The sequence below is a fragment of the Megalobrama amblycephala genome, linkage group LG11 (assembly GCF_018812025.1).
Source record: "Megalobrama amblycephala isolate DHTTF-2021 linkage group LG11, ASM1881202v1, whole genome shotgun sequence".
Classification (NCBI taxonomy): Eukaryota; Metazoa; Chordata; class Actinopteri; order Cypriniformes; family Xenocyprididae; genus Megalobrama; species Megalobrama amblycephala.
The window spans coordinates 7,838,461-7,866,155 of NC_063054.1; the positions used below are offsets into that span (position 1 = coordinate 7,838,461).

Here is a 27,695-nt window from a genome sequence, read left to right on the forward strand (position 1 = left end):
GAACGCACAGAGTAACGTTATAACATCATTTTCAACACGCTCAAATGTATCTAATATGATAAACAGAGCTGCGTTACCTCAATTATGACCGGAAAAGCGGAAGCGGTGCCGGCGACTGTGGCAAAATAAAAGTTCCACTGCTCATGGCGTGTGTTACGCAATCACTCCAGCGGCCTTGTTCAGCTCCCACAAAACTCAGTCCTGCTCTGCTTCATACTACAGTAACGTTAATAATCACATCCATGACCATGATTTCTTCCCGAGTCCTATCCTGATTCTTTTCCACCGGCTGTGAGGTGAAGGCCACATGTCCCAAGATTCCGCGCTCAGACTTCATCAAGCTACGCCTTTGTTTTGAATAGGCCTCTAGCAACCTCTAGCGGACAGACAATTTTACATATTGCACCTTTAAGTCAAGTAGATATTTTTTTATATATATTTTGAATGTATTGTTGTCTATTTGATGTATGTTGAATTCATGTTTATAGAAAAGATGCTTCAGAGTGTGACATCATATCACGACCGTTGCAGTGTCCGAAGAAATTTCATAAGCTCAAAGTCTAGTGTGACCGCTGCTTAACTCTGGTTTCCTGAGAGGAGGGAATGAGACATTACATCAGTAGCTGACACTATAGGGGAAACACCTTTCTCCAAAAACACTGAGGCCTCATTGAATTGTGCTGATGCAGAGCAGCAGCCAGTACTGTTCGAGCCCACCTCACCATATAATGTGCCGCCGAACATTATTTCCTCAGAATCTTTCAACTGAATAGGACAGCTTATCTAAGAAGAGTGATTAATACTGCAGATAACGCAATGTCTTGTTCCTCCTCTTGAGGAACCAGGGTTACGTGAGTAACCGAAGACGTCCCCTTTCAAGTTTGGTTTACTTGACATTGCATCATTAGCTGACGCTGTGGGATCCTATAAAATCACGCCTTAGTATAAACGAGGAGTCAACAGATAACTGCTTGAATGAAACTCAGTCACCCCAATCTAATGTATTTCTATTCAACAGCAGGAACAGCAAGAGCACCAAACCAATTGAGGGACTCAAACACAACTATTAAAAAAGGTTCAAACATTCACTGATGCTCCAGAAGGAAACACAATGCATTAAGAGTCAGGGGGTGAAAACTTTTGGAATTTGAAGATCAAGGTAAATTGTATTTATTCTGTCTTCTGAGAAACATGCAAGTATCTTCTGTTGCTTTTGAATGGCAGTACTAAATGAAAAACAATGATATTTAAACGAAATAAGAAAAATTTGGACATCTTCATCCTGTTCAAAAGTTTTCACCCCCATGTTTTAATGCATCGTGTTTCCTTCTGGAGCATCAGTGAATGTTTGAACCTTTTTTAATAGTTGTGTTTGAGTCCCTCAGTTGTCCTCAGTGTGAAAACACAGATCTCAAAATCATATGGTCACTGCTGGAAAGGATTCAAATATGCAAAAGACGCTGGAAAACTGAAGAATCTGCAGGACCTGGAGGAATTTTCTGAAGAACAGAGCTCAGTTTAACTGTTCAGGACAAACAAGAGACTCATGAAGAACCATCACAAAACAAACATACAGTCGTAGATCATCCAAGTAACCGCACAGTATTAAGAATCAGTGGTTCACAAACTTTTGAACTGGGTCATTTTAATAAATTCTGATATTTTTTTGTCTTATGGATTATATGTCAACATCTTTTATGTAAAATATCTTACTCAGGACAGTACTAAATAAAAATAACATGCATTTTGTATGATCTCTTATTTTGTTAACATTTTTCACATTTTCAAAGATTCTGCAAGTGGTTCACATACTTTTTCTTGCAACTGTATGTTCTGTTGCAAATTTGAACAGTGACAAACTGCTTTGTGTTTTCCTCTATTACACACAGCCTATAAATTAGTTTGCACAAATCTAGTCAAGCGATGTGCTCAATTATACTGTCATGGGCAACGGTTTATAATCAGCGGGAAAACCCAGATTACACAAATCTTTTAATGATAGTATTTAGCAACACTTGATGGCAGTGTTTATCTGGGCTAACAGCTATTGTGAAACTATCTTGTTACAGTGGGAAAGCAAAACTGTTTTCTATCATTTCAGTTTGTGGTTTACTTCATTATACATATATGTATTCAGTCCCCTGAATGCATCACACAGCTAGTGGCTTCCAAAAATAGGTCACACTCACACACCACATCTCTCGTCCTCTCTGATTGTGCCCTTCACAACGATTTGTTTCTAAACTAGCAGGGGGATTCTGTGTTATTTGTTACATCCGTCTAGACTCACACATCAGAGATTGTTCACCTTTTCCGCCGTGGCTTTGCGTCAGACAGCTGCAGAAAAGTGGGTGAGTCTGGGCTTTTTTTTTTTTTTTTTTTTAACCAGGGAAAAAAAATAGACATGAATGGCATCTGCAGAGACTCCCAGGCTCAAAATAGATCTGCACAGCCATTAGCTTCACTGCATGATTAGGAACAACTTCCCTTAATTCAAATCCTTGTCCTGATCTCACAGTGTTGTCCAGTGCAGTTGTGGTACCCACTAGATATTTAAAAACACTATGAAATTTAAAAAAAATCATTATTATTATTATTATTATTGCTTAAAGTCCCCCTGTAGTCAATCATTTTATCCCTTAAAACTAATATTTGATCACCAAAATTACATATTTAAACAGAGACGTGTTCCGAAGATGATGAAAGTCTTACGGGTGTGGAATGACATGAGAGTAATTAATGACAGAAATTTCATTTTTGGGTGAACTAACACTTTAATCAAAATAACTTATCCCTTTTGCAGTGACATCTCTTCTCTGATGATGTGTTTTCTGGTACGAGGGCAGGACAACCTGTCACTCGCATAAGATCGACCAATAGCAGACCGCAACCATCCAATCAATTCCTGATGGACAAAATCAAGTCCCGTCCTACATTTTTTCTTGTTCAAGAAGCCGTTTCACTGAGATATTTCACAAGAACAGACTATTATAATTTCCATTTCATGTCTACTTTAAGCACTATGACAAAAACAATCTGGATGGATGTGATCAGAAAACAAAATGCTTCAGCTTTCAAAAACCCACTCTTACAACATCCCAGTGCTGTAATACCAGAGCTCTACCCCATGGGGGAGCCTCCAAAGTTAGCTTAAAAAAAAAAAACTGCAGCTGTGTTTGAAATCACCCCCATGCCCTCATTCACTATTCCCTACATTACTCCAGTAATTTAGTCCACTTGAGGGAGTGAATGAAAACGAGTGGTTGAATTCGGACACTGAGTGCACCAAAAGGGCTGCCGCTTTTGCATAGTTTGTGCTTGCTGTTTAATAATCATTTGAATCTTTGCAAATTGGAAAATTGCAAAATAAATGAAACAATTTATTGTGAACTCTGTCATGGAAACTAGCGTGCATAAATCTTAATTAAACAATTTGATAATCAATCTAAAAGGAATTTTTACCTGTATGATATTACGCTGTATCCACATTGCACCAGCGGTTTGGAAAATGGATGGACGATTCAGCTGCGGGCACACTGTAAAACCAAACAGTGAAATTAATTAAATTAAATGAGTTTGTTTCACTCAAATAATAATGAAAGTTCATTGTACTTAATAGGAAAAAGTTGTATGAACTCAAAATTTCATTGTAGTAAGCTGAACTTAATATGATTGAGTTGAGCTGCAGCAGATTTCTAATTCCCAGCATGCTTTGCGTCAGACCATATAAATAACTGTTGAAATTAAGTGTTATTTTGTGTGTTTTTGCACAAGATTTACATATGGAGATATAAGTTAATGTTTAATGTTGTGTTATGTTGGGATTCAGGGGGGTTCTGTTACGTTAGTTTTGTAGGGTTACCACTGTGGTGAAGAGTAGAGCCTGTGGTTAGGTTGAGGATGAGCTGCAAAACATTTAAGACCACATATGTTGTTTGATTACATTATGATGATTATTATATATGCATCCGCTTCCAGTCAGCCCCGCCCCATGTAATGTCTCTTTGATAGTTATAATAGCATGTGTGTTTTTGCTATGTAACATTTAACCAAGATCTGATAACATCCACTATAATGACACCACTACAAATGGCTGTGATGTTTACGTGGCTGGCGTCGTGTAATGGGGTCTGGCCATTAACTGTATGTAATTAACATTATGATGATTATTATGACATTATGGCCTTGATCCGCTTCCATGGCTCTCAGTTGCAATTTCCGATATGGATAACCAAAAGTAATTAATTTTTTTTACATTATAAGCGATTTATCTTAGATGATAACTATATGTTCAAAGTGTGGGTGTGTGTGTGTGTGTGTGTGAGAGAGAGAGAGAGAGAGATCTGCAATTTGTGAACATAGAGCAGGATAGAGTACAAAGGAGAGGAAACAATCAATGACTGTATAACATCAGATTGATCGGAGATGCATCAAAGAAGGGGGACAGATGGCATCATTTTACATTACAGTATGCCATGTGGTACTGTGAACAGATTACCATGGTAGAGACTGCCACGTTACTGTAACTCACGCTTATAAAAGTCAACTACAGTATAGATTCAGTCATATGTTACAGTGAGAACATTTACTGTATTGCCAGCGAACTCTGTTCTAGCACAAAACTTCATCAATGTGTCATACTTCTTCAAACTTTTTGATAACACACTGAATAGATACTATTATAAACAATATGGATTCAATTACATAAGTAATATTTTCTTTATTTTTAAGTGTATTTTCTAATGTGGCATCTGTAGCCTGTGTTACTGTAATTATTTCAGCAACAAGGGTGATTTGAAACATTTATCTTGCATTGTTTGCTATTGAATTAACTGATTGTTAAAAGTACTAAATTGAAAGAAGAACATCTATACATTGCATATACATTGTGGGATACATATTACAATAATCTTGTGTTTGAAACAATTATTATGTGGACTGAAAATGTGTATAACTGTAATGGGATCAGGTTTTGAAAGAATGGCTAGCTGTGTTACATACAGAAGAGGATTAGGGCCAAGCAATAATAAAAAAATAAAACCATCTCGAGATTAAAGTTGTTAAATTTCGAGAAAAAACTTGTTAAATTTTGAGAAAAAAGTCGAGATAAAATGTTGAGAATAAACTCGTTAAATTACGAGAAAAAGTTGTTAAATTCGAGAAAAAGTCGAGATAAAATGTTGAGAATAAACTCGTTAAATTACGAGAAAAATTCGTTAAATTTCGAGAAAAAAGTCGAGATAAAATGTTGAGAATAAACTCGTTAAATTATGTGAAAAAAGTTGTTAAATTACGAGAACAAATTCGTTAAATTATGAGAAAAATGTCGTTAAATTTCGAGAAAAAAGTCGAGATAAAATGTGAGAATAAATCAATAAATTAACGAATTTATTCTCATAATTTAACGATTTGTTCTCGTAATTTAAACTTTTTTCTCGTAATTTAATGACTTTATTTAAATTTTATCTCGACTTTTTTCTCGAAATTTAACGAGTTTTTTCTCGTAATTTAATGAGTTTATTCTCAACATTTTATCTCGACTTTTTTCTTGAAATTTAACAAGATTTTTTCGTAATTTAATGAGTTTATTCTCAACATTTTATCTTGACTTCTCGAAATTTAACGACATTTTTCTCATAATTTAACGAATTTGTTCTCGTAATTGAACGACTTTTTTCTCGTAATTTAATGACTTTATTATCAACATTTTATCTCGACTTTTTTCTCGAAATTTAAAGTTTTTCTCGTAATTTAATGAGTTTATTTAAATTTTTTCGACTTTTTCTTGAATTTAAAAGTTTTTCTCGTAATTTAATGAGTTTATAATTTTATCTCGACCTTTTTCTGATATTTAACGAGTTTTTTCTCGAATAAAGTTTATTCTCAACATTTTATTTCAACTTTTTTCTCGAAATTAAACTTTACTCTCGAGATGGTTTTATTTTTTTATTATTGCTTGGCCCTAATCCTCTTCCGTAGTTAAAGTGTGTCAGTTTGGAGTTTTGAAAATTACACTTGTGAAAATTACAAAGGGAATTTTAAAAAAAACTGAACAAAGGTAATATGAGATTTATTAGGCTAACAGGCTAACAGCATGCTAGTATGCTGAGCAGTTAAGAATGAGAAATATTTAATTTCACAATCTATGCTTGTCACATAATAAATTGATGCACTAAACACGTTGGTATATTCATTTTGGAGTGACCTATTTTTAAAAGAAAAATTTATAAGACAGATAATTTTGTCACCACCAGTATGATAGCCTACATTTTAATGGCACTACTCATTTCTGCAAAAAATGTTGTAAAACTCTAAAATAAATTCAAGACATCAGGTTATAATGATTGTCTTATGGGGAACACATGATCCAAGATGACTACTAAGCTTTCTTCAATGATACATATGTTATCATCTCCTTAATAAGTAAGTATAAGTAAATAAGGACATTTTTTATCACACAATTCTAACTATTTTTTTCTCACAATTTATACCTCACTTATTTTTTCAGAATTGAAATCTAAATTCGCAATTGCGAGTTACATTCCAGTTCTTAGGAAAAAGACTGACTTCTTTTCTTAGAATTGCAAGTAGTTTATCTCACAATTCTGACTTCATTACACACAATTGCAACTTTTTATCATGCAATTCTAACTTTATATCTCACAATTGCGAATTTATACCAGAATTGCAAGAGGAAAACTCACAATTGCGAGAAAAAAAGTTAAAATTGTGAAATAAAAAGTCACAATTACCTTTTTTTATATATATTTTATTCAGTGGGTAAACAAGTTTCCATAAGAAGCAGCTAGGAGAACTTGCAAAAAAAAAAAACCTCTTTCCAGTCGCCGCATTCAGAACCAAAGAAAGCTTCCGCAATAATGTCACCAGAGCTAGTTTGAGTATAATTTGACAAATCTACAAAGAAAACTGACATGTATGTCAGAAGATCTTTTTTCAAAAATAATTAACAAGTAGGCTATTTATTCTGCTCCACAGACTAGTTCGTAAGACGTAAGTAAACATACGGACATTCGTAAGTCTTAAATATGTAAACACTTACCATGCCATTGCGCATGTACACAAGATACTTTTGAATACGATTGAGAAAATAGTCAGATTAAAGCATGTACATGCACAATTTATTTCCTATCAAATGGATTATTTCAGGTTTACAACCAAACTTCATTCAGATTGTGCATGTTTACATGTCGGCCATTGATTACTAAGCGATAGTTGCATGTAAACTTAGCTATTGTTAGTTCAGGTTACATAATGCATTAACTAATGTTAAAAAATTGAATTTCATTATAAAATGTTATAAAATGGAATTTGCTTTGTTGCACATGAAAAATAAGGACATATAATGCAATGTGGGCAAATGATGACAGTTTGTAAGCAACTGAATATGAAATCTGCCAAATTCCAAACAGGGGAAATCACAAAAAACTGGTTTTAACAAAAGACGAATTCACTAGTCCAAAAATGCAGCTGGATTCCAAATACAGCACGACTGGCCTGCGCAGATACTCTGTGATGGGGATTTCCACCACCCATCCTCTTTCCTGTTGCTTTGCCCAAAACCCCAGATCTCTTCTTTCAGCACACCAGAGCCGCAGACTTTTCCCAAACGTTTTGGCTGCAAACTGCAATGGTGTTAAAACCAGAACAGGTCAAATGCTACCATTTCATCATTACTAGACTTTACTGCATTTTCTACATTGACAAACATGCACAGTCATTCTGACATTGAACTTGTAGGAAAAAATGCAGAATAGCTAGTTCATATTATTTAAAATCTATCTATCTATATATCTACAGTTTCGCACGAAAGGGTATCAAAGCCAAACGAGCATGTCTGTGATAGGCTACTTGTTGTATCGTGCTGTGAGAAGAGCGTACTGAAGATAAAACGCTGTTACTCCCTCAGCTCTGGAAAGTCCCCACCAGCCTGCTCTACAAGCGCAGACCGAAAACTTCTGCAAAGGCAAGAGGTCAGATCTACCCTCACTTTAAGGGTGTGAACCGCAAAGCCTGAGCGAGTAGGCATGCCACAAATGGAATCAGTTCTCCCTTTGATAGTGAACACATATTGGGGAGATTTTTGGTATTTTTCTGTTTGGCTAACCATATTTCAATCCTGTATTTTTGTTTGTGGTGAGACATCGTGTGCAAACGTGCATGCCAGCACACAACAGATATAGTTTAACATAAGCGTAGCCCGCTTTTGATTTTATAACAACCTGATTCATAATCTGGAATCACAAACAAGTCTTATTGCACAGGGATTCACGTCATTGCATGCGTAAATGGGTTATAATCTCCCACCTCACACTTCTAAAGGGATTTTGACCAAACAAAAATAAATAAATGAGGGTATAATATACTGAGGAATTAATCAATAAACTAAGTTGTGGTTAGCAATACAGGCCGGTGCGGTCACTCCAGACATAAATGAGCTCTCTCATAGAGGACTGTTAGTTGGGGAAATTCAGGGACATTCTGTCCAGCACTAAGCATAGTTCCAGCATTTCCTCTTCCTGTCAACAGGAACAGCCCAGCACAGCATGCAAGCATTATGAGAACAGAGAGAAATTGTTCTTGCTTTAATGTTTAAACTAAAAGGTGAAGTGTGTTTATTTGATAATTCAATAGCTTCTCCTATCCCACTTTAGTATGCAGGAACAACTAAAAGTAAGTCTTTCGTAGTTTAATTTCCCCAAAAAGTGTAAATACTGGCTCTATCACAGTATTGTGTTTGTTTGAACATCTTGACCAGCCCAACACAGCTACTCATTTACTCAACAACTGGTGTGAGTTTGGGGTGGGGCTAACTGTTTGTATAGCCAATGGCAGACAGGGGGTGGGCTTGAGTCATTAACATTTTACAAATCTGTTTGGTTTTGCTACTCATGCAAAAAAAATTACACACTTAATTGCAGTTAACTGGATCAAGTCTTATAGCTACATTTATATGCACACCAGTAGTCTGATTATTGCTAGTAATTAGAGTGAGGAATACTGAGACATGGCAAACTTATATTATGAGCTTACAGATTATTTGCTAAGAAATTAGGCTGTTTTACAGCCGTTTTACCCCTATATTCGTTTATACCCCAACCCACAACACAAAATTCTCAATTCAATTAGACCGCAAATACAAAATTTTCATCACTTCTATGTTTTCACTTTCTTAATTTTGAAAGTGAAAGTGACGTGTAGCTAAGTATGGCATCCCATACTCGGAATTTGTGCTCTGCATTTCACCCATCCAAGCGCACACACAGCAGTGAGTATTGAACACACACACCCGGAGCAGTGGGCAGCCATTTTTGCTGTGGCACCCGGGGAGCAATTGGGGGTTAGATGCCTTGCACAATAATGAATAATGACAGTTTCTTGCCGGTACTGACACTCGAACCTCAACCTTCAGGTTACAACTATTATTATTCTAACTATTAGGCCACAACATCTAAAAATGTCTCCATGCTAGTGTTTCGCCCAACAATAAAACACAAGATGTCCATGAGTACTACAGGTGCTGCTTGGAGTTCCAATCATATGCCCATGCAAAATTTTCAGATCCGAATTGAGCTTTAGCTTTTGAGTCTAGACCGTATGTGACAGACAGACAGACCAGATGTGATGTATTCTAATCAAAACTTTGAGCACCAGGTGAGAATTATCAGTATTTTTGCACTAAAGCATTCTTTAAACACTATTTCTGTTTAACATGCTTGTCATTTGCTATATCCAGCAAAGTAAACCATCAGATTAAAGGGTGATTCTCATAAAACTGTATTTACTGCAAGCTTTTTTCAAGGTAAATTTAGGTGACTTTCAAAAAAAAAGGACACTTTGAGACTCAAAAAGGACGCCAAATAACCAAATGATATAAGGAGTCCATATAATTCATAAATTTAAGCACACCAATGAAGCACCCAGATTTCACAGTGAATAGTGTACAGTGCGATAGCAAAGAGCCTGTTTACATTTTAGACAAGTCAAGTTGCGATACCGAACAGGACCAGATGGAGAAGCCACAACCGCCTTGACCTGACTGCATATAGCCTACCTACTACAGTACACGGATCCATTCAGAATTACTAAACACAGCAACATACACATGACAAATCAAAACATTATCCTGAATGTGTGTGGAAACAATGTGAATGTACTGAAATGTGTCTGTGCATAAATACAATGTGCGATCATGACTCAAGAGCTCTCACAGGCCTTGTTTGTGCATCAATATTTCATCCATTAAAACTTTACTACCGAGACGATGGTTTGCTTTATCCAGCCGAGAAACGTATGTGTAATATCTGGCCATACAGCGGTGCGGTGGGATGTTTGTCTATATTTCACACAGTGCTAGTTTTCTTTAGCGCTGTTTTGGACTGATTGTTTGAAAGAATTTGCTTAATGGATCACTGGACTGAAAACTTTCCTGGAGATTAGCGGATTAAAATGATCTGATCGCAAACAGCGAAGCGAAATCGGTTAAAGGGTTAGAATAGAAATGTCCACCTACAGGTGTAGATTGTAGATGTGAGATAAACTTTAGACGTATAAGTTGTTGATCTAACTGCGCGATGTAAATAACATTAATGACGCGATTTCAAGTGCTTTTGCATTTTTTCCGTTAAATTATTTTAATGCATTAAGGATTTTGAATTAAAGGCATGTGTTAACGTGCTAACACTGACAGCCCTACAGCCAGAACTGAAATTTATGGACAACTTTCTGTAACTTCATACAGGTCGAGAGAGCCGCTCCACACGGGTTCAGTAACTTTCGCGTGGATATAATATGCGTGTTATCTGAAGGTTTCAGATTCAGTTACAGTTTTCAATCCGTGCTGCTTTAGTCTCAATTTTAATTTCAGGAGGTTTTAAAACAGAAATCACAATATTGCTTAAATGTGATGATTAAACTTTAAAAGGCTATGATGGAATTAATTAAACAGGAGCACTGTATGTTCGTGCTCGCATGTGTTTAGAATGGCAGCGCTGCTTTGTTTATGTAACACCTATAATTCTACTGTCCCACAAGCGCCACCTACTGGCAAAGAGTGAATTTGCATGCACCTATATTTGACCCATGTTTTTAGGCAGTGCAATGTTTATAACTGTGTCTCGACAAGATAAATTTCAACATAACTGGCAGGAAGCTGAAAAAAAAAAGATCTGGGGTAGGGGCGTCTGCTAATACTTTTCAAGGAAACGTTATTGAAAAGAAATCAGCTATCATTAAAAAAAGGAAAGAAAGGGACTCCCCTTATCTCTAATGTGGTACTGCTGACGCCACTGGATGAACACCCTTAAAAACAGCCCCTAGAGAGGCATGGTTCCTTTTACATATTGTCACACGTGGAACAAAAAGAGATCTGAGTCTTGTTTCATGTCTTGGGGGAAAATATACGTACCCACATCAAAGATTCGTGGTAAATGCTCTTGCTACATTGTGCACTGCATCAACCAAAAGCCCCGTTCCCATAACTCAAATACCCATTTTCACACATAGCAGAGCATGCTGTAAGCTTTGGCTTTTTTTTTTGAAGGCGTGCATGTTTTGAAGTTGGTTCCCTACAAAAAAAAAAAAAAAAAAAACATCAAAAAAACAACTTGCTGTCAGTGTGAAGGTGTAACAGAAGTAGCAGATGTTGACACTATAAGAAAAGCGTTTGCACGCTGAGGTTTGGTTCATGTTATATTATACGCCTCGGTCATAAAAAGCAAATAGATACATGCACAAGGGAATTCCCCTGAGAGGCTGATCAATTACAGATGTGTAAATCCCCACTCCATGTCCTCCGCCAATCTCCCCCCTTTGACAGGAGCACAATATCCTCGTACTGCTGCTCTGGGAAGCAGCTGGCAGCTTGCACTTTCACCAATGATAGTTAAACAAACTCTTGATCAAATCAAAGTCCTGTTTCTGCAATATTATTGTTTTTGGTGAAGCGCTCAGCAGCCTTGCTTACTTTCTGGGATACGCATTATCACGCACCTGGGCCAAACATGACAGGGAAAGTTCAGGGGATTTTAGAGAAGAGGAACTGTAACTATTTTAGGGAAGCTGATGAAAATTAAAAGAGTGAATGTCATTCAACATTCGGTGTGTTCCTCACTACACATTCACAGACTTACTAAATACACATCACTGATAATGATTTGTACGCCTTATTTTTAACTTTTATAACATATGATTTTATTTTGGCTTTTGCAGGATGAGCGGTATTGTAGTGTTATATTGTGTTTATATAAAATTTAATATAATTTTATAAATACATATATATATTCAATTTTATCTAAAAAGTAATTTAACAAGAACCACTAATCCACACTTCACAATATAACACTGCAATACCGCTCATCCTGCAAAAACCAAAAAAAATATTATCCCCCTAAATTCCCTGTCTTGACCACACATTTATTTTTGTCACAATCCATGTTCGGTCAACAAAATAATGACTTCATGTTGACTGTGTGAGGGGAATTTTGGGATGTCCATGATTCACTCGCAGTGGCTTTACTAAGCGTTGCCATGTGAAATCCATAACATGTCATGACACATGTCCACTCAATGACTTTCAGTTAAACAAACTTGTTCTTTCATACTTGACTCCACCAAAGCATGACATCATTTGTCATATTTCATAGGTGAAATTCAAGATCACGTAATAGAGCAAATACAGTAACAATGTTTCACTGGCATGGCAGAAACAAAGAGATTTAAAGAGGAGGTTCAGTTTTCAAGCCTGTACTGTAAACAAACAAACAAAAACAAAAACTTTCATTTTGTCAGACAAACTCTATTTTAAAGGTTGATTGAACTACTGAAAGTAGAAAAGTTTATATTACATAAAATAGTATTTAGAGTTAATTTTTTGGACATTTAGTATTAGCAACTTAAAAATATTCAACTTACAATGTTAAGCTTGGAGGTGAGGCTGCTGAGCATGCTCAGTTTGATCATTTGTGCTTTTAATTTTTGATTTTATTTTGCTGTAAAATTTATGTGAAGTCAGCATTAGTGATTAAGTTCCTTCCATCCCAGCACATATATTAGTGGCCAAAAGTGATGTCCGGCCTAGGAAAATTGGCATCTTTACCCTTTATTCAAATATCAATTAAAGATTTTGTAAGCATATTGCGTAGTTGTGCTTGGAGTCAATTGTTTTATTTGTGATAATGCAATGAAACATGCCAAATTAGTGGACATCATTTTTGGCCAGGCTGTCAAACAAAGAAATTATGAACACATGCAAAAACAAGAGAGAACCAATGAAATATTAATACCTGATTATGTTTTTTCTATGCATTTTTTCATATTTTTCTATGCATTTTTGTGTGTGTGTGTGTGTGTGTGTGTGTGTGTGTGTGTGTGTAGTAAATAAAACCTGTAGTTAGTGTTTTGTTCTTCTCTCATATTTAAAAAATATTTTCCTCATATTTTGAAAACAAACATTCATTTTGAGTTCACATGACATATTATATATTGTGTTTGATGAAAGCTGACAGACCAACTTGCATAGCAACACCTTAGCAACCACCCCAAGTACCTTAGCAACCACATAGCAAAACCCTAGCAACCACATTAAACCCTTTTAACCACTCAGAGTACCCTAGCAACCACCCTGAGTACCTTAACACTTATCTATCTATCTATCTATCTATCTATCTATCTATCTATCTATCTATCCATCTATCAAAACTACCAAACTAAAACTTTCAAGCTTTTAAAGCTACTTCAAACTTTCTGGCTAGGCTTTTTCAAACCAACTTAAAGTTTGTCTAAAAACTTTTTTATCTAGTTACTTTATACTATTTTACATATACTTTAGAATAGCAGTAAATCATGGAGGAATGTTAAAGGGATAGTTCACCCAAAAATGAAAATACTGTCATTATTTACTCACCCTCATGTTGTTCCAAACCTGTATGAGCTTCTTCTGTTGAAAACAAAAGAAGATATCTTGAAGAATGTTTGGTAACTAAACAGTTGATGGGCCCCATTGACTTCCATTGTATTTTTTCCATAAATAATATGTAAATTATATGCATACATACATACATACAGGATTCATCCACCATTAGTTACATGTTTTATGTAGCGAAACGTCTTTGAATCTTTAATAGGTGTCATCTATTTTGCTTAGAATTGCAGTCAATATTGTTGTGTAAAAAGTGCTTGCTGCAACAATAGTGACTTCATTCACTCTTTTCATTACAGATGATTAAAATGGGAAGTGGTAACAGGGACTTTTCCTTTTGATTAATTCAAGTTTGATTCTTAAAAATGCCACTGGTCTTCAATGAATCCATTTTCACACACATTCTAGTTGTAGTCAGAATTTGTTTTATGAGTGTTCTGGTTTTTACGATCTTCCAGATTTACACCATCACAAAACTGTATCTGCAGTGTTACCTGTAGTGCGAGAGCAGGAAACCGCTCTGAAATACTCCCACAGTTTGACTCTCTGAAGATGAATTGGGTCACAATGGGATTTCAGTGTGGTAGGTGTTATAACAACGGCCCTGTTTCGCACCACTTTTTGCACTTCAAATACTTTTGATATATTTCAATTCTTTTTTTGTTCTTTCCTCCTTTTACCTCTCTGTGAGGTTTAACAAAACCACACTAACTGGACTGAAATAAATAAATATATGAAAAGACATACAGTAAAATGTATTGTGCACATCTTTTTGCCTAAATCTCTTTGCCTAAAAACATGTGAGTTCTCTGCATGAACTATATGCTTCTAAGAATCAAATACCAAAACCTAAAGGAAGTGAAATGAGATAAGTTTGAACCATTTTCTCTGAAACAGAACATTCAGAGATGAGATAGAGAACATTCACAACCGTGTGGTCAGCGCCTTCTGAAACGCCAAGTCAGGACAGCCAAACATCTAACTCAAGAGGTTTGGGGTCATGAACTTGTTACCTCAAATTCATACATTTTATCCTTTGGAAGCATGGGATAAGAAACCTAAGATATAAAGGTTTGTTTTCAGTAACTTTGTGGTATACGTTAATTGATAAGATTATCGAGGATCCAAATGTATCCTTGTAAATGTTTGGCTACTTCTGAGAAAGTGTACAACGTGAAAAACAACCAGAAATTATGTATGGCAACTAATGTCTAAATGAAGAATTTAGTGTTTTTAGAGGTTCAAAGTTTTATAGAGGGGCTTTGTAAGGCCTTTAGAGTGCTGGAAAAACATATTTTGTTGTTATTATTGCTGCTATTAGTACATTGAATTCCAAGACACAACTGGTCAGCTGACCATTGTGAACACTTTAGCAAACTTAAAAAGAGAAGGCTATATTTACTTGAAAAGGATACTTAAAGGGATAGTACATCCAAAAATAAAAATTCTGTCATTAGTTACTCATTCTCAGGTTGGTCCAAACCTGTATGAATTTCTTTCTTCTGTTGAACACAAAAGAAGATATTTTGAAGAATGTTGGTAACCAAACAGTTGATAGTCCCATTGACTTCCATAGTATGAAAAAAAAGAAAATAATATGGAAGTCAATAGAGTACCTCAGAGATGACGTGTTTTTGTATGCAAAACCCGGAAGCGAGTTAGCATTTTAGGACTTCCGGTTCCATCGCCTCGAAGTGTATGGGTTTTTTGAATGGGTTTTTGCTAAATTGCCTGAAATAAGGTCTGTAGTTAACAAAGCCTCTAAATATTTTCACGTTTTGATCTATGACATAAAACACACAAGTTATAACCCACTTGTGATTTTTTAAATCTTTATTGTGACTTAAAAACGGCGGTTGCTAACAAGTTGCTAAAAGGGACTACTTCCTTTGGCGGGGACTTTAGACGTCATCATGACAAACAGGACATTTGGACAGCATTTCTCATGAAAAAGTGGATAAGTATTCATACACAGCGCAGATCATAATCAGCAAACATGTTTTTAAATAAAGTGTGAGGAAGCTTGGTGGTGGTGACGTTGATCCGCGACCATGTGCTGTAGTCCGTTTATAGCCTACTGTTAGCTTTTTATATCTGATGACTTTAGGCTTCAAAATGTATAAATGTTGTGTTACCTTGTAAAGATTATCTTGATAGACAAAACATGTAAGTGTCATAACCCTTTGTTAAACACAGAGCTTATTTTTTGCGATTTTCCAAAAGTCTATGGGAAAAATGCATAGGCTTTCAATCGAGGGAACCCGTGCGCCGCTGACTTCGGGGTTGGCCAACAAAAACACGTCATCTCTGAGGTACTCTATCAACCGTTTGGTTACCGACGTTCTTCAAAATATCTTGTTTTTTAATTTTGGGCTGAACTATCCCTTTAAGTAGCCTACAAACTGAATGTAATACTTTTAGACACTCAATTGCATGTTAATTGCAAATAAATTAAAGTGTATTACAGGTTAAATTTATCAGTTAGTTTAAATTAAGAGTGCTTTTTACAACAATACTGCTTGACTGGTATGACTGGAGTCTCATATCAGAATACATTAATTGAAAATGTTTTTCAAAAGAATATTGTTTTATTTATTTTCTTTTTTATTTGTATTTGTGTCAGTGTAACGTGTGATATAAAAACTGAGAAAGCAAATAAATTTCTTTACACTGTTAAATTATCAAAAATAATAATAACAGAATGACTGCGCACCTTCGCGTCCGATGCTGACCCGGAAAAACAATCTCCTCACACTGCTTCCGGGTCATTCGTTCTGCATGTTGCTATTCAGTGTAGTCTGCAACACTTTTGCAATTTTACGTTTAATAAACTTCTTTTAAACATGTCTCGGGGTTCTAGCGCGGGGTTTGACCGTCACATCACTATCTTTTCTCCGGAGGGAAGACTTTATCAAGTAGGTGAGTACGGAAGACTTTATTTGACTTGAATAACAGCTAGTAAGTGCACAGTCATGTCGCTACAAATCAGCTCACATTCACTCTCTCTTACAGCAGTGGCTTATTATGGAATGGTATTGTTATTATATCTATCATATAAAATGTGTTCTAACTGAATGTGTGTTTTTTCTAATTTTTCTTTTTATGTAAAGTCATATTATTTAGTCTACTAGCTAGACCGTTAGCACTAGCAGAGAGTTAATGATGTAGAATCGGTTCAATAATGTTTAATGTAATAATTTAATTTAACACTTTTACAGATATCAGTTTAACAGTGTCTTATAAGTGTGTGTTAACTGCTCTAATGCAACAGTGTTGTACCTACCTTGACAGATCTGTTGGTTTATGGCTCCTTCTATACAAACATTTACCATGGCAACAGCAGTTTCCGCCAAAATAGCGTCGTGTAAAAATTTACAAACAACTTGGCAACAGCCATATATCTTTGCATTAGAACAGTAAGATCAGGTGCATATAAGAAAATGCACCTTTTCTTTTCTTGTAAATTATAGTCTTCTGTTAATACAAAAAGTTGAATTGCATTTTTATTTTTCAAGCTTTTGTATAAAATGAGGCTCACTGTAAAATACACAAAACCTCAAAATACTGTAGTCACTACAGTTATTGTTTCAACTATCAAAACATGATGGTAAAATATTTTCTTTTTAATAGTGTAAGAAGCTATTTTTATTTTTATTTTTTTATATCAGTTTGTTGTAATGTACCAAATTATACATTTGCTTTGCTAGTAAATTGCACGCATTAAAGTGTTAGTTTACCCAAAAATGAAAATAATGTCATTTATTACTCACCCTCATTTTGTTCCACACCTGTTCATCGTTCATTCAGGCAAATTAGGATGTTTTTGTTGAAATCCGATGGCTCAGTGAGGCCTGCATAACCAGCAATGACATTTCCTCTCTCAAGATCTATTAATGTACTAAAAACATATTTAAATCAGTTCATGTGAGTACAGTGGTTCAATATTAATATTATAAAGTGGCGAGAATTTTTTGCTGCTCCAAAAAAACAAAATAACGACTTATATAGTGATTGCCGATTTCAAAACACTGCTTCAGGAAGCTTCGGAGCGTTATGAATCTTTTGTGTCGAATCAACTGTTCGGAGCGCCAAAGTCACGTAATTTCAGCAGTTTGGTGGTTTGACGCGCGATCCGAATCATGATTCGATACGCTGATTCATTATGCTCCGAAGCTTCATGAAGCAGTGTTTTGAAATCGGCCATCACTATACAAGTCGTTATTTTGTTTTTTTTGGCACTCCAAAAATATTCTTGTCGCTTTATAATGTTAATATTGAACCACTGTACTCACATGAACTGATTTAAATATGTTTTTAGTACATTAATGGATCTTGAGAGAGGAAATGTCATTGCTGGCTATGCAGGCCTCACTGAGCCATCGGATTTCAACAAAAATATCTTAATTTGTGTTCCGAAGATGAACGAAGGTCTTACGGGTGTGGAATGACATGATGGTGAGTAATAAATGACATTATTTTCATTTTTGGGTGAACTAACCCTTTAATATTCAACTAAATAACTTAACTTAATTCCTACAGAATATGCATTCAAGGCCATTAACCAGGGTGGTCTGACATCAGTTGCTGTTCGGGGGAAAGACTGTGCGGTAGTCGTCACACAGAAAAAAGTCCCAGTAAGTCTGCTTTCATGTACCGCTTTTCCATCAAAATTGCTTGGTGTTATAACCTGCCCACAAAGAAACACATTCTAACATTAATTTAAATTTCTTTTAATTCAATTTGTTAATTAAAAGGGGGCTTTTAATTAATGTGACTGGTAAGCTCAGTTCTTCTGATGCTGGTGAACTGAGACATTCTCTATTTTCCAGGATAAGCTGCTCGATTCTTCCACTGTCACTCATTTATTCAGAATCACAGAGAACATCGGCTGTGTGATGTCAGGAATGACAGGTACAGATCTCATCCACATTGTACTTGAAATGATTTCTGCTGGAATTGATGCACTCATTATTGTCTTGTGTTTACGTTCAGCTGACAGCAGGTCTCAGGTTCAGCGAGCTCGCTATGAGGCGGCGAACTGGAAGTACAAGTATGGTTATGAGATTCCAGTAGACATGCTTTGTAAAAGGATCGCTGACATCTCTCAGGTTTACACACAAAATGCCGAGATGAGGCCGCTCGGCTGCTGTAAGTGAACACTTTTTGCTAAATTATTATAAAGTAGTTTCAAATGCCCCTATTATGCTATTTTAAAAGGTTCCAAAAGTTTGTTTTAAAGGTCTCCTACAATAGGTTTACATGCATGCAAGGTCAAAAAACACTTTAATTTTCTCATAATAAGAATCAACAATGCTTTGCTCTGATTGGTCAGGTGGCCCAGTCTGTTGTTATCGGTCTACCGGTTACAGCACGTGTCATAAAGAAACAGCCATTATTAAATCTGAAATTCAACTAGTAGTTGGGATGTGACGGTGAGGAAATTTTCCCACCGGTTAACTGACATGTGACAACACCGGTATCACCGGGGGGTAATCACCTCATATTTAAATCGCTTTTACTTTCCCTTTCGAATTAGCAGCATTTCAGGGGTGGAAATTGCATGAATTGTGGATTCATTATTATTCTTAGTGAAAAACACAACAACAAAACAGTACAATAACAAAATATTGCCAAATAGGCGCTTTTACATTTTGCTTTGAAACCAAATCTTCTGGCATCGTCTTGTCAGTCAGCTCGCCTCACTCTCGGCATGTGATAAATGAAATCTGACTCCTGCTGCAGATCTGTGCTGCGACTCTTGTTTAACTCACACTGAATTGAGCAGACGCATTCAGTTTTAAAGGCCCTGATATACTTCACGCGAAATTGAAGAATGAACTGATGTGACGTCATTTTGAACAAAATCAGGCTAAAACGAAGTTTGTTTGGAGTTCGTTTTAGGAGTTCGTTTTCAGCTTGCTAAAGCAAACTTTCTGGAAAAGTTTGCTACGGCTAGTAAACACTTTCTTACCATTGGTCCGTGGCGATTACGAAATAGGTAGGTGTGTGTGGAGGCTCCGGCTTCTTTCACGTGGAAATCTTCTTCAGTTCATTTCTTCTGTTCAGTCCATCGAGGTCAGATGTCCGCGAGTGAAAACATGAACACGCTGGAGCGCAGCTTTATAGTAGAAAATGAAGTTGTACTTCTGATTAAATGAGGCACCGACACTGTTTTTGATGTTTAATATGGTAATGCTGCTTGTTTTTAAGCAATCTATTGTATAAAGTGCTATATAAATAAACATGACGTGACTTTACTAGAGTGCCGATTTGCAAAGCTCGTGCAAACATATCCATGTTGTTATGATCAGATGCTTTACTTTATTTAAAAAATGCTTGCTATTTTCTCAATTTTGTTGGGTGTTTATTTTGTTATTGAGAGGAAAGCGCTGGCCGATATTATTGTTTCGTTTTCTAAAACTATTAAAAACTGTTAATTGAAATAAAGCTGAAATAAAATAAAATATATTAGTTGAAAAATTAAACAAAAATTAGAAATTGTAGCCTTGCCATTAAAACAAAATAAGTTTGTTGAAGCACTAAAATTACGGGAATAAATAAAAACTAAAATTAACTAAAACTAAAAAAATTAATTAAACATAAATAGCAATATTTAAAAAAAATAATAATAATAAAATAAAATGACAAAAGCACATAAGGAAATTACTAAAAATTAACATGAAAAATGAAAATATAAAATCTAATTCAAAATATTAAAAAAAAAAAAAACAAATAAAACTAAAATAACACTGGATCACAGATAAATCATTTATAATAAATACTGCAATATTCCATAAAAAAACAAGAATTGTCCATTTTGATTTCATGGTGACTTTAACATTGCATTTTGCACTGCAAAGTTCCTTTAAGTTTTGTGTATTGTTTCTGTTTCCAGGCATGATTGTGATTGGTCTGGATGAGGAGCTGGGGCCGCAGGTGTACAAATGTGACCCGGCAGGTTATTACTGTGGGTTCAAGGCCACAGCTGCAGGAGTCAAGCAAACAGAGGCTACAAGCTTCCTGGAGAAAAAAGTCAAGAAGAAACTCGATTGGACCTTTGAGCAGACAGTTGAGGTACATCAGAACAGTCTACAGTTCACAAAGACATTTCTATACAGCTTCATCAGAATTGATACCAGCTGCTAACATTGCCCACACAGCTTATAATTTAATTTTAGCAGTATGCTGTAGGTAAAAATGTTATTTTTGTCTTTTAAACATCAGGTTTCAGCAAATATGCTTTTATCCAGCTTATTTTTCAGCAGGGAAGTAAGCGTTTTTCTGTGAATGTGCCGATCCATTTGCCCCTATAGGAAAATAACTGGAAGAATAACAAAACGCAGTAAATGGTAAAATAATTTGCGCTAAAAAGCAGTGTTAATCGTTACAATGCTAAATTAAAATAATACGATTGCAAAATCAGGCAGCATAACGAACAGTTTTTGTACAGCTAAAATAACTGGAAGCGGATGGGACTGGAAGCCTCGACACAATCAAGTTACAAAGGACGTGCCGCTCTTACGTTAAAAGTTAGGTGGACAACGTGTCCTGTTTATTATCACTGATATAATTAAAAATACCTAGTGAGTTAAAAACTATTTTATTTTTGTATATTTGTAGGGATCCACCTATTTGAACATTTTGGCTGATAACCGATAATTCTTTCTATTTGAAAGCAGATATCTGATACATTGAGCCTAATTACAGAAACAAAAGTCTCACCATCTCACGTGGTCGCATGATTGTTTGCTGTAAATAAAATGTCATATTCGTGGAATAATACGAATAAATTCATATTTATTTTAATAATAGAAAAGTAATGTCCTATTTATAATTTATGTGATTATTTAAATCTCATGTATAAAATTGGAAGATAGACACGCTATAGTTGAAATAGTTTTCTGTCTCGCATTTGATATGAAAATTAGTGGAAATAAGTTAATGCAGCCTTTTATTAACATGAGGTAAACAGAGCTGCTTGGTTTATATTTTTCAATGTATATAATTGTATAAAATGAATTTTAAAATTGTATTGCTATTACTGCCCATTTCAAATGTTTATGTGAGGTGGTGTGGTGATGAAATATTGGTCCTGTAGCACTTCAGTAATAAAAGTGTACATATTTAAAATGCATGCAAATTACAGTGAAGTGTGACAGTTATCGTACGGTGATTTTTGAATTGAGCTCCTCTTGTAAATTGGATTCGTACGGCAATTAAATTAGCACACAACTTTGGCGTTTGTCAAAAAACAGTAGGTAATTCGACTGGGGATTTTTACGTGGGTGGTGGGAGAAAAACACTGACATTCTGGATTTAGACGGCAATAAAATCACCGACTAGCCCCTGTAAATCTTGAAAATACCTTACATCCCCATGAGAAACAATCACAATTTTCCCCCAGTTTCACAGAAGAGGCTTAAGCTAGTCTCAGACTAAAATGCATATTTGAGCTGTTTTAACTGAAAGCAACTTGCACTGACATATCTTAAAATTGTTTTGTCTTTAGAAGCACACCAGTAATGTTTTTTTCTAGGGTATGTTTATAAAAGCTACTTAAATACTACCTTTATTGAACTAAGGCCTAATCCTAACTAATAATTTTTTTTTTTATTTTAATTACATTTATCTGTTCCCAAGGTGGTTTTTAGTAGATCCGTGTCTAGTCACCGTAGCACAATTTCTTAGGAATGGAAATATCAACTTCCTCTATACTTGCTTTGCTCAATAATGTAGTTAAAGATATTACAGAAAGATTTGTTTATATAAGCTTGTTCCCTGATTTATTACACAATTTCTTTGTAAACAGGGAGTGTTGGTAAGTTTTGTATTTCGAAATCAACAGTCTGCTCTTTAAAAATGATATAAAACGATTTTAATTTACATTTAAAGAAAAGATTTTAGTTTTCAGGACGTGTGCTGTACTGATATGTATATTGTATATATCCTGAAGCCAAACACGTACATTTGCACTAATAAAAGATTTCCATCCACAGACGGCGATCACTTGTTTATCAACCGTGCTGTCAATCGATTTCAAGCCTTCTGAGTTGGAGATAGGCGTCGTCACGGCAGAGGATCCGAAATTCAGGTGGGTGGAAGAAAAACCATGTTCTTCTACACTGAGAGCTCTGCAGTCTCTGCTCTACACAGGAAACCAGTTCTAGAAAGGCAGTCATTCGCTTCAGTACTGATATTCGTCAAATGATGCAACATGCTTCAGATATGTCAGATGCATATTATACTACTGCATATATCGTTCGTAGTTTTGGCAGCTGAAATGACTTGCTCTGTTTCAGGATTCTGTCAGAGTCAGAGGTGGATACTCATTTGGTCTGTCTGTCCGAGAGGGACTGAGATCTCCGGTGTGCTGCTCACAGTGTTCGAGATACGTAGGATCCCATTCAGAGCTTTTGTTCTTATGTAAATTCCCCGTTCCATTAAATACATTTTGAGAAAAATATTTGTAAGATTCCAGCACTCTTTCTTTCTCTTTTTCTTATGAGGACTGAATGTTTAGCTAGGGAAATCCCCAGCATTAATATCTTTCATTTTCGCTGCATCCAGTGTTTTCCCAGGCTGATTTGACAACAGGGAAATGGTTTACAAATCGTTTTCGCTTCGTGGAATTATTTGTGAACTTTGAGCGTCTTAAGTGTACTAAGAGTCGCTTGGGGCTGACTAGAGATGATCAGGCAAGGAAACATGTGCTTTAGAGTTTATTCACACTCCTGATCATCTGATCGTCTCATTGTTTAGTTTAAAAAGTGTTCTTTCCTTAACCAGATACTACGCAATTCCCACAGTAAATCTGGTCCACAAATACATGCTTGAAAAAAACATTAGAAAATCAGATTAAGTAAAGATATCATGAAGCTTTTACAGCATCCATTAATCCTGGTTTGTTCATTTCTACATGTACTAATATATTTTTAACATTTAAAGTCATATAAATTATAAACAGAAATGAACAGTGGTTGATGTATTATGAACAAACATGAATTAACAATGAACAATGAATATATTTATAAATTAGCATTTAAGTGCATTTTATATAATATATATAGATATATAGATATATATATAGATATAAATAAATATTTCGGATTCTCAACTGTGACGAAAATCCAGCTTTGCATCACAGAAATAAATGTTATATATTTTTATAAGTTTTTACTAAAACTTATCAATTTAACATCCAACATACTACATAGTTTCTGTTTTAAATAATTGCTGTTCTTGTGTAACGTTTTATTTATCAAAGAATCCTGAAAAAAAAAATATTACAGGTTATGAAAAATATTAAGTAACACAAATGTTTCCAACATTAATAATAAATCAGCATATTAGATTGATTTCTGAAGGATCATGTGACACAGAAGACTGGAGTAATGATGCTGAAAATTCAGCTTTGTATCACAGAAATAAATTCTATTTTAAAGTGTATTAAAATAGAAAACTATTATTTTAAATTGTAATAATATTTCACAATATTAGTTTTTTTCTGTATTTTTAATAAAATAAATACAGGTTTGATGAGCTTCTTTCAAAAACTTTTTCCAAACTTTTGTCTGGTACTATATGTGTGTGTGTATATATATATATATATATATATATATATATATATATGCACACAACACCGTCACATGGTAAATTCCAATTATATATATTTATATATAATTGGAATTTACCATGTGACATTGTTGTGGATGATCATGACGTATGTCATATTGAAATCTTTCCAAATGGCTTTAATAGCTCCTGTAATACTCATTGTCAGGAGAACAAAGCAATGGAATTTCCCTAAAATTCAAAATCCCTGGCTCATCCGTCTCCAGAAACATGATTAATTCCTTAATAAAAAAGAGAGCTATGACTATGAATTAGGTGGCCATCTGAACAATCCATAAATTACACTGATCCATTGTGTGTTTATGATTCTGAACCTCACACACCTTTAGTGGTCAGGTGTTCTATCATGTGGGGAACTTCACACTAAGCATGAGTCAGTTATACGTGACTCCATTTCAGCAGACCCAAGGAATTTTATTCAAACTATAAGTGACGCATCTACGTGACTCATGTGTTCCAGAAAGGAAATGATAGCACTTACAGTACACATCGAGGGCTTTTTTTTTCTGAACTACCACTATGTGCTGGAATTCCACCACTACAGGGGTTTACATGTTCTTTCACAAGTTTCACAACTCAAGAAAATTTCCACGCCTTCTGAAATCACTCCAGCACATTCATCGCAAGAAACACCCCAACTCAGAATTCATTTCTTTCTTTTTAATGTAAAAAATATTTTCACAGTGCAATATATAGACTATAAACATTATTGACAAGTGTTTCATTTGAGTTATTTACAAATATAAAAATAGATCTCTATATATTCACAAAATATACATATTTTCCCAAGTCTTTGGCTTCAAGAATATTGGTAAAGTTTTTGGTCCGGTTCTTTCCATGTTTAACAGCACCACCGCTATCATGTCCCCGAGGGGGGCAGCTCTTTTCCACGTTGTGGAGTCCCGTCGAGGGATTGGCGTCCTGGGTCAGGGTTCCCCCCTGGCACAGACCTTGAGACAGCACCTACAGCCTTTGCTGCTTTGGATTATGGGCAATGTTGTCCTGATAGCCAGACTATCTCCCACAGAACTGGATGTCGTCATACATCTATAAAAAAAAAGATGCATATATAGATATAAATATAAAGAACTTTTAAAATGACTTTCCCGCAATTTCCCAAATGAATGCTAACAATAGGCTGGAATGCAAGAAAACTTACACATTCATCATCAGACGAACTCTCCTCGTCGCTCTCCTCCGACTCGCTCTCTGGCATCGCCCTGAGCTCTTGGGCCGTCCGGTTGAAAAGCTGCCTCTGGATCTCGCTGTTCTGTCGGCCGAAGGTCAGGTGGTATGGCGTGTATCCACCGTAGGTAAGACTGTTGACATCAGCCCCCAAAGCAATGAGCAAGTGCACCAGTTCCAGGTTCTGCAGGTCTACGGCCAAATGGAGCGACGTCCGGCCACTGCATTGCTCCTGAACGCGATAAACACCATGGTCAGTTCTCTTTACAAGTCATTTATGAAGCTGGAGAGTATTCTAAACTCATTCACTGAAGAAAAATTGGCGTACAAACGTACCTTTGCGTTTACATCTGCCCCGAGCTGGACCAGACTCTCCACCATTGAGAGGTAGTTGTGAATGGCTGCTATGTGGAGACACGTATGTCCTGTGATAAAAACGAAGGATAATACTTTAAAAACTGCACTTTAAAGCCACTGGCTCACTATTGTGACTTGGTCGTGAGGGACTTTGACTTACCGCTGTAGTTTGGGAAGGTGAGAATGGAGCGCAGATGCTGAGTCTGAATCTGAGTGAGTACTGAGAAGCAAGCTAGCGACCCTCTTTTGCAGGCGATGTGGAGGGCCGTGTTTCCGCTTTGATCGACCAGCCGGGGATCACAGCCGGCCTTTAGCAGCCTGTCCACCATGTGTGGCTGTTCTGTGATGACTGCGAGGTGCAGTGCAGTCTGAGGATGGTAATTGGACGTTGATTAGTTTATTAGTTTATTTTTTTGGCGCATTGTTCAAGTGAGTATTTCTTCATGGAGGTTCAATTACCTGTCTTTGGTTGTTCTGTCTGTTCAAGAATGGGTCATTCTGACACTGTTTGATGATCTGGATGGCATAATCTTCCGCCTCGTGAATGATGGCAAGGTGAAGATACCTGGAAAATAATGTGGGAGGGTTTTTTTTAGAAAATATTTTAAGAACACTCTCAGAGGATGTGGTTTAGCAGACACACAGTACGAGCAGGCGGCCGTTTCGCAAGAATGGAGTTTTTAAGGTTATTTCCAACCAGTGTGGCTCCACACATCTGATACATTATCTGCGCTTGGCCGCGCGCCAGGGACTTTCCTGCCTGCGCACTTTGTCTCTCAAGCTCCTCCCACTTTGGGCGCTGCTCCAAAACGATATTTGTTTACTTCCGCACTTTAGCAATATCTCGTGAGTTAAAACTATTTGCATAAAACTTCTCTAAGCAAATTTCAAAAAGTGAATTAGAATATTTTCCCCTGCATACAATTATAACTGCAGAATCAAAATTGCTCAGTTGGTCCCAACAGGGTTTTTTTTTTTTTTTTTTTTTTTTTTTAAATCAAGTAAAGGGAAAAATAAATGCATTTGTTTTGATTTAACTTTGTTTCATTTAATGAAATGAATTTTTTTTGACCCTCCAAACTCTGAAGTAAATGTTGGTGAATATTCGCCTACAGTTGCATTAACTTTAAACTAACTTTAAATTCCGTTCTTGCTCGCACTGCATTATTATTATTATTATTATTATTATTATTATTATTATTTTAAGTTAAACTTACGTGTCTCCATCCTCAGTAACTTCTTGTGTCCAAGGTTCACACATCCCCTTTGGATTTGCACTTGGGTTTGGCAAAGTCAAACTCTCCATTTCCTCCACAATTTTCATATACTCGTCCTCCTTTAGCGAATCCACGCCGCTATCGACGCGATCCTCGCAGTGTTGCACTTTCCTGTTTTTCGTATCCATTTCATCAACATTACAATCCATATAGTTCATAATGGCAGCTCTGTGTACATCCATGTCGCGACGCTTGCAGTCAGAAGTGAAGTGTGCTGAGAGGGCGGCGCGACGCCTTTTATAGGCTAGCTTTACATCAGGGGATTTCCATCTGTACACATCTTGAAAAGGGGAACTCGTGGCGGGCTT

At 35.9% G+C, this 27,695-nt stretch overlaps 3 protein-coding genes across 3 annotated transcripts in view; 1 reads left to right on the forward strand and 2 right to left on the reverse strand.

Moving 5' to 3' along the window:
• The window catches only part of LOC125279048 (uncharacterized protein C2orf81 homolog), a 101,486-nt gene extending 84,252 nt beyond the window's left edge, over nt 1–17,234 (reverse strand). The window contains exons 1-3 of the mRNA XM_048208516.1: nt 17,220–17,234; nt 13,922–13,954; nt 3,463–3,536 (exon numbers count right to left, since the gene is read on the reverse strand). The gene's annotated coding sequence lies outside the window, so the exon portion shown is untranslated. The remainder of the gene's footprint in view (nt 1–3,462; nt 3,537–13,921; nt 13,955–17,219) is intronic.
• Nucleotides 16,660–23,399, forward strand: psma6b (proteasome 20S subunit alpha 6b). The gene is made up of 7 exons (XM_048208509.1): nt 16,660–16,855; nt 18,476–18,570; nt 18,766–18,847; nt 18,929–19,084; nt 20,832–21,010; nt 22,933–23,027; nt 23,236–23,399. Exons 1-7 carry the CDS (start codon nt 16,780–16,782, stop codon nt 23,291–23,293), a joined length of 741 nt encoding a protein of 246 aa, XP_048064466.1. The 5' UTR covers nt 16,660–16,779; the 3' UTR covers nt 23,294–23,399.
• A 1,814-nt stretch (nt 23,400–25,213) lies between these two features.
• Nucleotides 25,214–27,612, reverse strand: nfkbiaa (nuclear factor of kappa light polypeptide gene enhancer in B-cells inhibitor, alpha a). Its single transcript, XM_048208519.1, has 6 exons — nt 27,328–27,612; nt 26,570–26,675; nt 26,271–26,478; nt 26,090–26,178; nt 25,728–25,985; nt 25,214–25,615 (listed from the first exon to the last, which is right to left on the reverse strand). Exons 1-6 carry the CDS (start codon nt 27,567–27,569, stop codon nt 25,583–25,585), a joined length of 936 nt encoding a protein of 311 aa, XP_048064476.1. The 5' UTR covers nt 27,570–27,612; the 3' UTR covers nt 25,214–25,582.
• Between the last annotated feature and the right edge of the window lie 83 nt (nt 27,613–27,695).

Bases quoted from the DNA above. Each gene is read 5' to 3' on its own strand.
- nfkbiaa (XM_048208519.1), bottom strand. From the start codon at position 27,569: ATGGATGTACACAGAGCTGCCATTATGAACTATATGGATTGTAATGTT. The intron at 26,676-27,327 runs GTAAGTTTAACT...ATTATTTTCCAG, and splicing joins GTTACTGAGGATGGAGACAC to GTATCTTCACCTTGCCATCA. The intron at 26,479-26,569 runs GTAATTGAACCT...TACCATCCTCAG, and splicing joins GACAGAACAACCAAAGACAG to ACTGCACTGCACCTCGCAGT.
- psma6b (XM_048208509.1), top strand. From the start codon at position 16,780: ATGTCTCGGGGTTCTAGCGCGGGGTTTGACCGTCACATCACTATCTTT. The intron at 21,011-22,932 runs GTACATCAGAAC...TTCCATCCACAG, and splicing joins CCTTTGAGCAGACAGTTGAG to ACGGCGATCACTTGTTTATC. The intron at 23,028-23,235 runs GTGGGTGGAAGA...GCTCTGTTTCAG, and splicing joins GCAGAGGATCCGAAATTCAG to GATTCTGTCAGAGTCAGAGG.